The 14,213-nt window shown below is 31.5% G+C and overlaps 2 protein-coding genes across 4 annotated transcripts in view; one reads left to right on the top strand and one right to left on the bottom strand.

The window, feature by feature from the left end:
• The window catches only part of LOC146998652 (uncharacterized), a 464,415-nt gene that overhangs the window by 367,150 nt on the left and 83,052 nt on the right, over window positions 1-14,213 (top strand). The gene's annotated exons all lie outside the window — the stretch shown is intronic.
• The window catches only part of LOC118198515 (uncharacterized), a 63,234-nt gene continuing 57,946 nt past the window's right edge, over window positions 8,926-14,213 (bottom strand). For 2 of the 3 annotated variants that reach the window (XM_035370207.2, XM_035370209.2), the window contains 2 exons: window positions 13,108-13,360; window positions 8,926-9,084 (listed from right to left, as the gene is read on the bottom strand). In XM_035370207.2, the coding sequence (XP_035226098.2) occupies window positions 9,062-9,084; window positions 13,108-13,360 (276 nt within the window). In that variant the 3' untranslated portion in view covers window positions 8,926-9,061. The remainder of the gene's footprint in view (window positions 9,085-13,107; window positions 13,361-14,213) is intronic. The other variant, XM_035370208.2, reaches the window with a different exon arrangement.

Below are 14,213 nucleotides of genomic sequence, written 5' to 3'. Positions count from 1 at the left end.
CAGTTAAATTCCCAGTTCGTTTAAACAAATCTTGATATCCTTTTAAAGATTATGGTAACTTTTCATTGGAATCAGGATTTACTGTACAAATCCTTTGTATTAGATTTAATTTTTGCAATGTAGGTAAACCTAAAATAGCTGGAACAGTTTTATCGCATGCTACGACTTGAAATTCTACTTCATCCTTGTTCCCTTTTGATGTTTCACATAATAATTTACATTTTCCGACTACATCAATTGTAGTACCATTGTAATTATTTAAAGTGACTTTTGATTTAGTCAAACATTTATCTCTTAAATTTAATTGTTTAAATTTAGGCAATGGTAACATATTACACTGAGCTCCAGTATCCAACTTAACAAATAAATATTTAGATATGTTTACTTTTAGTTTTTCAAACCATTCTGTTCTATTTTTAGAAAATGGATTTGTATCTTCTACTGACCCTAAAATATATTCATTACCATTATTCATTACATTATGCATAAAATATATTCATTACATTATGCATACCATAAAATATATTCATTACATTATGCAACTCATGCTCTAAATTATTCTGCACAACATTAACATTTTTATAAGTGTACATTTTAGAAAAGTGATTTTTCTTTTTACAGTACAAGCAAATCTTATTATAAGCAGGACAATTGTATAACTTATGAAAAGTTCCACATTTTATACATGGTTTCGGATTATTGTACTTATTTCCTTGATAGTTTGAAAAAGATTTAGTACTTGTTGCCTTTGTTTTACATGATAGTTTTTCTTACAAGGCTGAGTTTTTTCCTCTGAAGGTAGAAATTTATTAAGTTTGATCACTTCTATTTTATTTTCTTCATTTAAAGTTTTCAGCTGAAGTTCTGCTAATTCAGAAGCTTTACACATTTTAATACATTTCTCCAATGTTAACTGATCTTCACTTGATAATCTATTTTTATTTTTATTTAGAATTCCACTTACTATTCTATCTCTTATTAAACTATCTTTTAATTCTGCAAATTCACAGTTGCTACTTAATTTCTTTAAATCGGTTAAGAAATCATCAAACGATTCACCTACATGCTGTGTTCGACAGAAAAATATATGTCTATTAACACTTTCGTTTGCTTTCGGTATGCAAAAATGTTCGAAGGCTTCAATTATTTTGTCAACATTCTTCTTATCTTCTCACTTAAATTAAAAGTATTAAACTTTTGAAGTGCTTCTTCACCAATAATACGCAATAAAATAGCTACTTTAATTTGAGGTGATTTAGTGTAACTTTAGCTAATAGCTACTTTAATTTCAAGTTAGTAATAGTACCAGACGCTAACATATAAATTTGCAATTTTTGTTTCCATTTCTTCCAATTTTCTCTTAAATTACCTTCGAAATTTAGAATACTTAGTAGCTTTAATCCATCCATACTTAATTTAGGACTTTAAATAGTTTATATATACGTATTTTAGCCACTTCAAATAAAAATAAACAACCCACTTACCAACGATAGAAGTTTCGATTTCACCGTAAACAACTTCCCATCATGTTTTTGTTTAAAATATCTTTACCAACGCTGCGTGGTTCTTTAAAAAATGATTTTCTTTTTTAATCTACGACTGACTTCGCCATGTGTTGTTTTTATATGTTGGGTATGTGCTCAGTGATGATTACAAGATGTACACAAACATCGTTTATTATACATTGCTCATCTACTATTCTATATTACAGTTATGATCAAAGATAATAACAGATACAGTTACATATATAACAATTACATGATATTACAAGCATTTTCTTTACATTTGCCCTACGAGTGGTTAAGACGGCTGAATAATGGTAGTTCAATCTCAGCTGAAATCCCGGCGAACGAACTAAGCATGCCTTTTTCAGCTAGCCCTCGCATGATTTGGATATTGAATTAATTAAACACATAAACCTTTCTTATTCTTAAAATGCTAAAGTAATTAAGTTCACATTACATGCAACAAATCTTTTGAAAAGCTAGGATACTTTCTTTAACAATTACAGTGCTAATTAGGGTTGTGCTTCTCAGTTATATGTGAATAAACTTCTCAATGTCACTGCTTGTGACACAACGTTTGTTTCAGGAAAGTCTTCTTATGCAGTCATAAGCATGAAATAAATAAACAGATGACATAAAAATTCCTAATCCATACAATCCTATATTTGATATAGTTATGTTGCATCTGTGAACTACCCTGTCAGATTTGGATGAGTGAAATTGTGGCTAAATTTCAGAAGACTTCTTTGATAAAATTATGGTGTGAAAATTTAAAAGTGAAATTAAATTCAAAAAATAAATGGAACAGTAAAATGAAAGAAAAAATATTGTCCATAAATATATTAATTAATTATAAAGTTGACATTTAAAATATTCGTATAATAAATATATGCAATTGATGTAATTCATATAACTGTGTTTAAAATTATCTAACTGTGAACATATTCACAATTTTTATAATGTTATTAAATGTGGACTTTCAATAAAATTTTTAGCAGCATACATCAGTTGGGTTTGGTTTGTTTAGAGATATCTGCCTAGGAAGAAGGATGCCTTCAAGGAGGTCTTTCTAAGGGTAACTGGTTTGAATCCATGTTACATATTGGGAATACCATGAAAACAATCATGCAACTAGTCCATTTGCTTGAATTCTGTAGCTTCAGTGTTTGGCTGCTGATGAACTGCATGTCAGTTACAAAGCACTGAATAATAATTAATACATTCCTTGATTCTTGTTATGAGTTACATGCAAGAAAATTTAGTTCTGGGAAGCAAGAAAGCAAGTCTTAGTAAAAATTAATATGCCAGATTTAAAGTGAATATTTTGTGCAATACATGAACATATACATAAAGTAAAAACAAAAGTCATATACATAAAGTAAAACAAAAAAGAATATAATTTTTTACTAAAAACTTATGTAATCAGATAGTTGCAATTAAGTTTATGTTTAAATGAGAATATCTATTGATTTCATTAATGTGATGGTAATTGATTTTCAATGATAGTTTTGGAAGTACTTTGAAATTATGCAGTGAAGATATTAATTATAAAATTGGCTTTTTGATTTTATACTTTCATAATTTCTTATTTTGAAATTTTATAATACTGAAAGATATTCAAAGGCAGATCTGAATTTTTTTGCATTAGATAGATAACTTTGCCAAGAAAAAGGGTCATTATTACATGATCATTTTACTGCCGTTAGGCTTTACATATTGTTTTCTGTGCTAACTTGAATTTAATACAAATTTATTTTCGTGTATCACGATTAACCGGTTAATTTTGCATTTTCACTTTCATATGCTTAATATATTGTTTTGCTAACTTGAATAACTCTGCTAACTTAAATTTATGTTACTTCATTATTTTCATTATTTTGATTATTTGCACTAAATATCACGTTTTTGCTGCTTACTTCCATGTGTTTTAATATTTGATAGCCGGACATCCTCCGGGTCGATCAACCGTTGGTGAGATTGGCGAGTAAAACTGCAACGGCGCCAACGGGTTCTTTGCGAATGAAAACCCAAACGTGCTACTGATTCAGAAGATAATAAATTTAAAACAACGGAGTTCGAGGAAACTGAATTCCTTATCTTATTTTTATAATTATAACCTGATTCCAAAGAAATGTTTTGATCACAATGTTTACACTGTGCTGCCATCTCTGTTCAATATTAAGTACTATTTTTCTTCATAAATGTTGTTATCTTATAGTCATGCTCCCATTTAATTAAACGCTGAAAAGAACCAACGATGAATCGCAGATTGGATTTTAAGAAGGTTCTTTCATTACTTTGAATGGTAACACAAAATCATCGCTATTTATCTTTAGATTTGTTACAGTTCAGCCTTATTAGTTATTATAAAAAGAAAAAAAAAATATTTGTTTTTTATTGGCTATATATATTTTTTCTTTAATGTTGCTTCAGCAAATAACTTAGCTGGCCTGGGTTTCAGCAAATAACTTAACTGGTCTATACTTAGAGCTAGCCTCGGTTTCACTTTCAACTTCATTCTGTTAACGATATAATCTTTATTTTAATTATTATCACACCAATGCTCTCGCAATTGCTTAGCATATTATTTAAAAACATTACACTTCATTCTACAAAAAAAAAAAAAAAAAAAAAAAAAAAAAAAAAAAGATAATGCTATACTAATTCTAAAGCTAAATACTTTATCTCTTCTCTACATATAATAAAATAAAGAGTCTGTGTGTATGTGTGTCTCTCGTTCGTGCTGCGCGTGAGCGAATAGACCCATTACTACGAAATTTGGTACATAGGTGCTTCTAGACAAGAGCCAGTGCGCCTCGAAACGACTTTTTCAAAATTCGAATAAGATTTCTTTTAATTTAATTTTTTTTTTTGATGAAATCGCATCATTTTGAATAGTTTCATTCTTTTTGAAATGTGGTTTTGGGAACAGTTTTTAATTCAATGCTTTGTATACTGGACTGCTGACTGTTGAAAATCAGCACTGTTGCCACTTGGAAAAATGAGGGCGGTAATTCTGTGCAGATTTTAAATTTAATGTTTCTCTTGGATACTGGACGTTTGTTAACAGATGGCAACGGGAAGTTGGTTAATTTATTTATTTACTCTTTATTTTATTTTATTTATATTATTTATTTATCTTTTTTTTTTTTTTTTTTTTTTTTTTTTTTTATATATATATATATATATAATAAAATAAAGTCTGTGTGTGTGTCTTCCGTTCGCGCTGCGCGTAAGCTAATAGACCCACGGCTACGAAATTTGGTACATAGGTACATCTAGACAAGAGCCAGTGCACCTCGAAGCGATTTTTTCGAAATTCGAATTCGAATTTTTTTTATTTTATGTTTTGTGACGAAATCACGTCATTTTGAGACATAATAGGCTGTAGGAAAACGAGATTTTACCCTACACACTCCATTTTCACATCGTCATGAAACGTAAGCACTTAGCTATTTTACGAACTTAAAATAAATTTCGTGTTTCAATAAATCGATTAAATACGAATTTATTTAACAAAGGGAGCTTAACACCTTTTCAACGGGATTTTTTCTTAAAACGTTTATTTTTAAAAATGTACAGTTTATTTTTCTTTGATTTTTGGACACGTTAAACTTTCATCCTTGCGACTGCTTTTACAAAAAGAATTTTGGAAAAATGATAATATTTTGTATTTTAAAAAAAAAATTTAAATGAAGCTTCCGAGTACACTTCTCACATCTCACATCTTTAAAAATGTGATTTTGGCAACAATTTTCCTGTCTTATTGTTGTTGATAGATTTTTGATGAAATCGCATCATTTTGAATAGTTTCATTCTTTTAGAAATATGGGTTTGGTAACAGTTTTTCATCGTATTTCTTATGTCACTGTTTTTAAGAGATTGGCATATTTCATTGTCTTTTATATATATATATATATAATATATTTTTATTGGTTTTTTTTTTTTTTTTTTTTTTTTTTTTTTGATAAAGTTGTTCTGTAGAGTAAAATTCTGTGCGGAATTTTATGTTTTTTGAGTTGCTTTCATATTATCTTTTGCTTATTTCACTGTTTGTAAGATATTGTAAAGTTTTGCATGATTTTTTTTCTTCAACGGAAAGTTGGTTAATTTTTTTATTAGGATAATTAATATTTGTATTAAGGGATATAGCTTATTTCATTGTAACTTTTTCTCTTGAAAATATAAGATCAAATATCTTTAATTATACTTTGCTTTTCAGAATTTTTTGTTTTTTGTATTCTTTTATGTTATTTATTGCTCATTTCACTGTCTTTAAGATAGTAAAAAGTTTTGAGTGATTTGTTTTAGGAAACAAAGTTTTTAACCTCCTTTATACCATTTGAATTCTTAAGATTTTGCAAAGGGAAGTTGGTTAATTTACTTATTAGGATAATTAATATTTGTATTAAGGGATATTGCTTATTTCATAGTAATTTTGTTACAGTGAAACCTCGTTACAACAATATTTTAGGGACCAAATAAATATATTGTTGTAGAGAGGCATATTGTTATATCGAGGGCCCACATATTTTGAGCATTTCATAAGAGTTTTTTTTTATTATTATTATTAGTTTAAGGTGCATAACATACTACTTTTAAGTCTATATTTAGAAGAAATTAATTTGTAAAATACTAATAATAGCGGTTTAAATACTAAAAAAATAAATAAATAAGATAAATTCAGAAAATAAGCACAGAAATATTCACATACCTGAAAACACTTTTTATTGAAAATAATCCAATATTTTTGTTTGTTTATTGATTTTTTTAACTGTTAAGTTCACCAATACTGTATGCATTGAGTCTAGTGGACGAAAATATTCTTCATTTGTCGACGGAAGGTTTGAAAAAAATGTCCGTAGAGAATTCACAGATTGAAGAGCTTCCTGGGATGACAATAAGGACTGCGATGGACCTGTATTATCATCATCATCAATATCATCATTTTTTCCTATCTCATCAGTAATTTCAGAGAGAATATCTTCATCAGTAACTCCTGCAAAAACCATAAGATCATCATCTGCTGTTAAATAGTCTTCTATACTAATTCCAAACTTTTTACCGCTTGTTTCCTCAAGTTGGGGTACGGATTTTTTGATGTGCAAAACACATTCTTGATCATCTGAGAGATCATTGTCTATGGAATTTTCATCATTATCAGATTTCTTATCTTCCATAACACAAAGACCGGCCTTTTTCCAGCAATTCCGAATGTTTTTTTCTGGTAATTCCCACCAACTTCTAGCAATATTGTCACACGCTTCCTTGACATTTACAGCTTTGAAAGGGTCTTCTACTTTATTTTCAAAGTTTACAAGTATGGAGTCCACCAACCGTTTTCTGTAATATCCTTTGAAGCACTTAATTATGCCCATATCAAGAGGCTGTAAAATTGAAGTGCAATTGGCAGGGAAAAAAGCGATTTCGATATTTTGTAGCTTTGGAAATGACGTGTGAGCACCACAGTTATCTATCAACAAAACGATTTTTTTATTTCTCTTCTTCATTTCATTGTCTAACTTCTGTAACCATTCGGAAAAAAATTTAGACGTCATCCAAGCCTTCTTATTTGCTTTATACTCCACGGGAAGACTTTTCACGTTCTTAAAGCACCTTGGCTTTAATGATTTACCAATGACGAGAGGTTGTATTCTATGCGTTCCTGTGATATTTGTACACAGAAGAACAGTCAGTCTCTGCTTTGATTTCTTCCCTCCATAACACTTTTCACCCTTGAATGCCAATGTTCGATCGGGTAGGAGTTGGAAAAACAGCCCAACTTCATCTGCATTATAAATGTCTTCTGGAGCATACTTTTCTAAGATTTCTTTCATCTTGTTTTGCCGCCATTCATTTGCGTCGTTTATCGGGGCTGACTTTTTCTCTCCGTGAAATTCTTGGAAAGTTATTCCATGACGATCTCGAAAACGCATTAACCAACCATTGCTAGCTTTGAAAGTTTCGTTCCCTAGCATTGCTGCAAATTTCCGTGCTTTTGCACATAATAAAGGTCCATTTATTGGGACATTTGTTGCTCTCATCTCTTGAAACCATTTTAAAACAGCAGCATCAATGTTTTCATTTGTCGCAACTTTCAGTCGTTTTCGCTCTGGGTTAATTTCATTTGAAGTTACAGCATCTTCGATTTGCTTTCTCTTCTTTAGGAACGTTGCAACTGTAGATTGCGATAATCCATGTTTCTTAGCCGCATCAATCCGCTTCAGTCCCTCATCAATATCATTGATAACGTTCAGTTTATCTCGAAAAGATAGTTGCTTTCGCCCTGCCATCTTAGGGAACAATATCGCGTGAAAGAAAGAAAAGTTTAAACCAAATGTTTCGCGTAGAACTCAAAATCGTTAAAGACTATAAAACAACCTTTGAACTCACTTTTCAGTACATCACTTATTAACAACACCCCGCCTCCATTTCCCCCTGTTCCTCTAACAAAGGGCACTTGTTCTGTGACAAGGTGACCAGACAGGTCTAGATGTCCTTAAACCTTATCAGAATTCCAAAGCTTACTGGGAAATGAGACTAGGCATACATTTACACTTCACCCCCCTCACCCACTCCAATTCTCAAAAAGGTGGTCTTCATCTGTTTTGAAATCTGAACAATAGCTATTTATTCAGGGATAAGTTGAAGATCCACAATGAGTCTTAATAGACGGAAAAAATAACAAAAGAAAACGAAAAAAAAAAAAAAAAAGCATTTGAAAATCAAAATATTATTATAAAGGGAGAAAATAATACTGAAATTTAGATTGAAAAGATCGTTTTACAGAGGTTTATTGTTCTAGAGAATATAGCAATATTGAGGGGGTGATTAACATTAGTTTATATGCATAATCACCGGGACCACAAAACATTATTGTAGTAGAGGGAGTTATTGTTGTATCAGGTATCGTTGTAGCGAGAGTTTACTTACGTAATAACTTTTTATTTTATGAAGTTGTTCTACAGAGTAAAGTTCTACGCAGTTTTTAAATTTGACGTTTGGTGTTCCCTTCAGCCATTTTCCCGGTACATTTAAAATTGCTAAACATTAATTATTAATTAATTTCTAAATTATTTAAAACATATTTTGTACATCACATACTTCGTAAAATGAAGCAAATACAAACATAAACTTACGTGTTATTATTATTTCTTCAGAATTATGACATCTCTAATAATTTAAAATTCCATTTTTATCCATTCAAATTTAATATAAATGGTAAGTTATTTAAGACGGAACCTGTGCGAGGGCTGATTTAATGGTGTTCTTATACAGAAGGTAGGCATCGTGAAAGGATTCTATTTTAGCAAGTTTATTCCAACTTTGTGTGGTTTTTGCTTATTACTATGTGTCTTGTATCGCAGATTTTACATTCCGAGAAATATTAGGTGATGTGCTTTGATCCTAATTTAAAGTCTTTATCGTTTATCAGTATTACAAAGTTCTTTATTACAAAATCTTGCTTATTTTACAGAGTGTTACTTACAAAAGAAATATACAGATTATTACAGCCTTCGTTCCTTTACGAATTCCTTTGATTCTTTCTTCGTTCCTTATTGCTTTTCATTTGTGACAGCTGCAGAGACAAAAGAAAGAATAAAATTAAACGCACCTCAATAGGTGGTAAACATTTATCACTCTACACATTCAACTAATTCCTGATAAATGAGTTTGCTTTAATACGGCGAAACACATGCGGAGTATCGTGTTTACACGTGTAATAGTCACACCCCCATTTTGAAGCGCAAAACATCACGAAAATTGTACAATATTGTGTACAAGATTTCCCAGCATAATACTCGCACCAAGACTTTCACAATAAAAAACCGGCTAAAAATGGTGCGACTATTACGGAAGTAAATACGGTATGCATTTTTCACAGGTGCACATCTGTGTAGACACCGAGGGAGTTGCTTCTAGGATGGACCAATGAGCATTTTATAGTAATATTTCTCTCATGTCACATGACCTTTTAAGATTTAGGGAAGATGGCTGAAAATATTCTGCTCCGCAATTTTGTGTACAAAATAATTAAATCCTCGTCGATTTCTTCTGAAAATTTTCGTTGCAAAGTTAGATCAAATATAAGCAATTGGGAAGATTTCACTACCTGGTTGAAAGAATTTGAAATAAATGCAGACACATGTTGGATACTCCACAAAAATATCCACGTGAAATATTACTTAATAAGTTGTAAATAAGATGAAGAATGAAGAAAGATATATGTGATAAACATCTGAGCCCAAATGCTATCTTTACATAAAACTATGCATATGACAAAAAATATTTACACCAATTATATATGTAAATAGAAGTCAGCACCTTTTTTTTTTTTTTTTTTTTTTTTTTTTTTGCAGTCTATATGAAACAGTTGTTCTATAATAATAGTCAATGCAGAATTTTATTCAAAGTGAACTTTACTAATTTGCATTCGTATACATTTAGTGTGTTAAATTTCACATTTAATAACTGCTCACTCTTAAATGCCTGTCTACACAAGAAATACTCATCAAACAGAATAAATATATCTTACTAACAACAAATATATTCAATTTATTCACATATAACTTTTAATGTTAACAATGGATATAATCAGATTGTACACAATATGTATTCTGAATCTTACACTTTCAAAATCAAAGGAATGCAAGCACTCAAAATAAGAAAATACTAGATTCATTGTAACACTTCCAGTCCTTCTCAGCGCAATTAAAAAAAATATACACTTGAATTCTCTTAATCCACAGGTGTTGGTAAATGCAGAATATTCGAGTCTAATTGAAGGATGAGTCATTTTCTCGATGTAAAGAGCGATAATATGCCGTGAACATCAATCCAAATATTAATGCGTGATAAAAAATTGCGAAAGTGAAATGTTAGCGATAGAAAACTCATAAAACGAAAGCACTAGGAGATTTTCTACTATTACGCCATACATTCATAACTGCGAATTCATTTTCGAAACCCCTCACTCAGTGGCTACTCTGATGTGCACAAGTGAAATATGCATACGGTATCTGCTTAATGGAAGGACTGCTTCACTGAATGACATTTTAAAGGAATCTGTTTCATATTTTTTGTTACACATGGGCAAAATAGTCACTTAGTCAGTCTATTCCCCGTGATTCAAGCATCGAACTAGAAGTGTTTAGCAATCTTAACCATTCGAGCACTATTGGGCTCTTTCAAGTTAAATAAAAGAGTTTAAAATACAAAAGTAAAAATTAGTTTAATTATTAACTTACAACGATTATGCCTTTCTTTTCCATTTCTCAATGGAATATACTGTATAGAAAATTTTAAAGCATTATATCCAAATTACGTTTAAAAGTGTCAGCGAACACAACTATTGGCAAGTTTGGAAAAATATAATCTATTATGGCATTTGGGAAACTATCAAATATTCAATTTCAGAATTTCTGGGTCCCTGACTGGTTTCCGAAATTCGTATAGTTTTGTTTTTCTCCTTATATTTCAACCATTAGGTTATTTTCATAAAGTTTTCCGACAATAGTCAATAAAAAAAATAAAAAAATAAAAAAAAACCGCCCAAAGGGGCGTTTTTTTCATTTACAGGTACACACACGTTTCGAGAGCCTTTGGGCTAAAAAATATTTAAAAACAGCATATTAAATTTCTGATAGACAGTCTCGCGCGCTGGAAATAAAAATATTTTATTCCGTACAGTGTTCGCACTGCTCACTTTGAATCGTTGAGTTTTTTAATCACAAATTTGCTAAAGTTTTGCAAAATAGGTAATAAAACAAATTCGAAATTCAAAACTCGGGTGCTCATATGCGGGTGGAGGACAACGTTATTCAGAAAGGAACCGTTGTTTTTTCACAGTGCGAGAAACAAACATATACAGGGTTTATCAGTACAGCAGTGACAAACTTTACGATGGGAAAACACATAGCAATGCATGGTCGGAACCGGTTTCGTGGCGCCGTAGTGACGACACAAAAATCAAGAAAGAACGGGGTAAGAAAACATGTTTATTCTTCGGAGTACAGCTAAAACAAAGAAAACACAATATAAAGGGACAACGATCGTCATCAAAGAAGTTGTTCAAAATTACGACCCGGACTGTGATGCAGGAACCGTGCGCCATGCATTTTCTGTGCGATCTTCCATTCGTGATGCAAATCTTTCATGCGCCGGAGAAATGAGGCTCTGCATCATGGTCCGGGGTTATAATGTGGAACATTTTCTTTAACGACAATCGTTGTTTGTTTTTGTTCTTACTTTTTTGTTTCTGCTGTACTAAACATAATAAAATATGTTTTGTCTCACTGTTCATGTCCTTCCTTTTTTGTGTCGTCACTACCGCGCCAGGAAAGCATTTCCGATCATGCATTGCTATGTGATTTACCATGGTGTAGGAGTACTCTATCTCTCCTGAAAGTTTGTCACTGCTGTGCAGATACATCCTGTATTCATGCATATACTTCATTATGTAATTTATTTAAATATAATTCAGGGCGACAATATTTAGTGGCAACAATTTGAAAAGTGACTCAGCACAGAAATGCCGTATCCAGACCAATAGTTCTTCTGTGCTAACGCCCTTTTGGGCTGAATAAAACGTGCCGGGGAATGGGAACTAAAAAATATGGAGGACTATGTTATTCAAAATTTGATGTCTATAGGTACTGTTATTTTTTCACAGTGCGAGAAACGTACACACATTCATGCAGATTCTTCATTATTTAATTTCTTTAAATGTAATGCAGGGCTGTAATATTTGGTGGCAATAATTTGAAAAGTGAAACGTCATAAAACGAAATTAATAGCCCTTTTGGGTAAATTGCCCCTTTGGACAGATAATAATAAATTTTAAAAAATTACAAAACGTATTTACTATTTTTGTGTGTAATCAAATGATCTAACTAGCGATCATTATTAAATTCACTAATTTATACTTTTAGCCAAATTCATCAGAAATAATTGCAGTCATCATTCACAGATGGCAATAACAGTCAGTACAGCTACTGAACATAAAATCAAAATTTTGTACGAACTTAGAAACTAATTTAAATCAAATTTTGGACAGTCCTGCATCGGAGCTTTATAAATCGAATTTAACGTTTTGTATGCTACTTCAAATTTTAATGCAAACTAAAAGATGCTTCTGGCTAGGAGCTTTCTGCATAAATAAAACTACTTGACTGAATAAAATGGAAATTCAGTGAATAACTCTAATATCTTGCTCAAAAAGTCATAAGGAAATTATATTAGTAAATAAAATTCATACTCCCCAAAACACGAGTTTGCTCCAGTGCTCCAATTAACCGATTCAGTGTTTGCAGGATTGTATCGATCGCTAGTAAATACAACTGAATATTTGTTGCCAGTGCAAGATAAGAAACCGATAGTTATTAGCACTTTCAAATCCTACCTAATTTGTATTCTAGTGAAAGTCAACGGAAACAGAAAGCATAGGAGAAAATTAACACGAAAATAATTGGTTATTTAAAGTAAAACTTTACGCAAGAATTGAAATCTATTAAAAAAGAGGTAATCTACTAATTTCACAGCTATGACAATTATAACGATAATAACTTACATAACCTGATTATACACAAATGATAACACTTACAATACTCACTTGTAAGGGCATTTGATTCAAGTTTGCTTCTTTCTGTGTCTTTGCCAGACAGAGCTCGCATCAAGTCCACGTTTTTCACCAAAGAGTTCATAAAGGACCTACAGGTTATAAGCACATCATCCATGACGTTGAAATGCTTCTGTATCTCAGTCGCTAACTTATCGGTATCTGTTATGTAATAATTCATATTCTTTGCAGTTTTTTCCTCTTGCGGTTCCTCTGTTTTAGCAACTTGCTGGGATATCTGAAAGGTCAAGAAGGAAAAGTCGCATATAACGCCGTTCTACACATTTTTTGCCACGCAAATGAAAACGTCCAATCTTTAATAACTTAGGACTGCTGGATAACGAAAATGCCATAATAAAAGTTTGAATGGATCTAAATGTGGCATAGCGGTTGATGAGTTTAGAGTGAGTGGAGAAATGTATAGTGTAAATGACACTTCTAGACTCTCCAAACTCCTGGAATAATACATGTTGTAATTTTTAAATTTATCTGTCTGCAGTTATGCGCAAGATCTGTACCCAAGTTTAGATTGTAACTTATTTGTAAACTCGTGACTACATGAAACGGAAACTAGAAAAGGCTTAAGTAAATGACAGAAATTAGAAGTTAGATAAAAATCTCTTGTTTCACTATTAAGTCCTTTGAGAAGCATAAAGTTTATCTGCCTCATATTACATATTTTTATTAATAGAGTTTCAGTTTAGCATACTATGCAAAAAAATGATCATTCACAAGTTAAATGTTTGGCTGAAGTTCTTAAACAAATATTACTATGCTGGGAGTCCACGAAAAAGCAATCCCCTTCCAATGATAATACAAGATTGATGATGTTCGTCTTGTACTATCGCGAGTATATAAAGCTGGACTACAGGTTTATTTGGTGACATTAAGTCGGCGCAGATAGAGAGATAGATGGATAGTTAGTGGATAGATGAATAGTTAACAGATAGAAGGTAATGTGTATTTAATTATGGCAAAGCACACTAGGGCTATCTGCCTAAGGGAAGGGATGCCTTCGTGGAGTTTCTAAGGGAAACTGACTCGTATACACGTTACACATGGGGAAAACTACGAAAACACCCGTGCAACCA

Source organism: Stegodyphus dumicola, chromosome 2, assembly GCF_044657685.1.
Source record: "Stegodyphus dumicola isolate Sdum_Otavi_A_Nest chromosome 2, ASM4465768v1".
Lineage (NCBI taxonomy): Eukaryota > Metazoa > Arthropoda > Arachnida > Araneae > Eresidae > Stegodyphus > Stegodyphus dumicola.
Note: the sequence above shows the minus strand (reverse complement) of the source record. Positions and strands in the feature narration are given on the sequence as shown.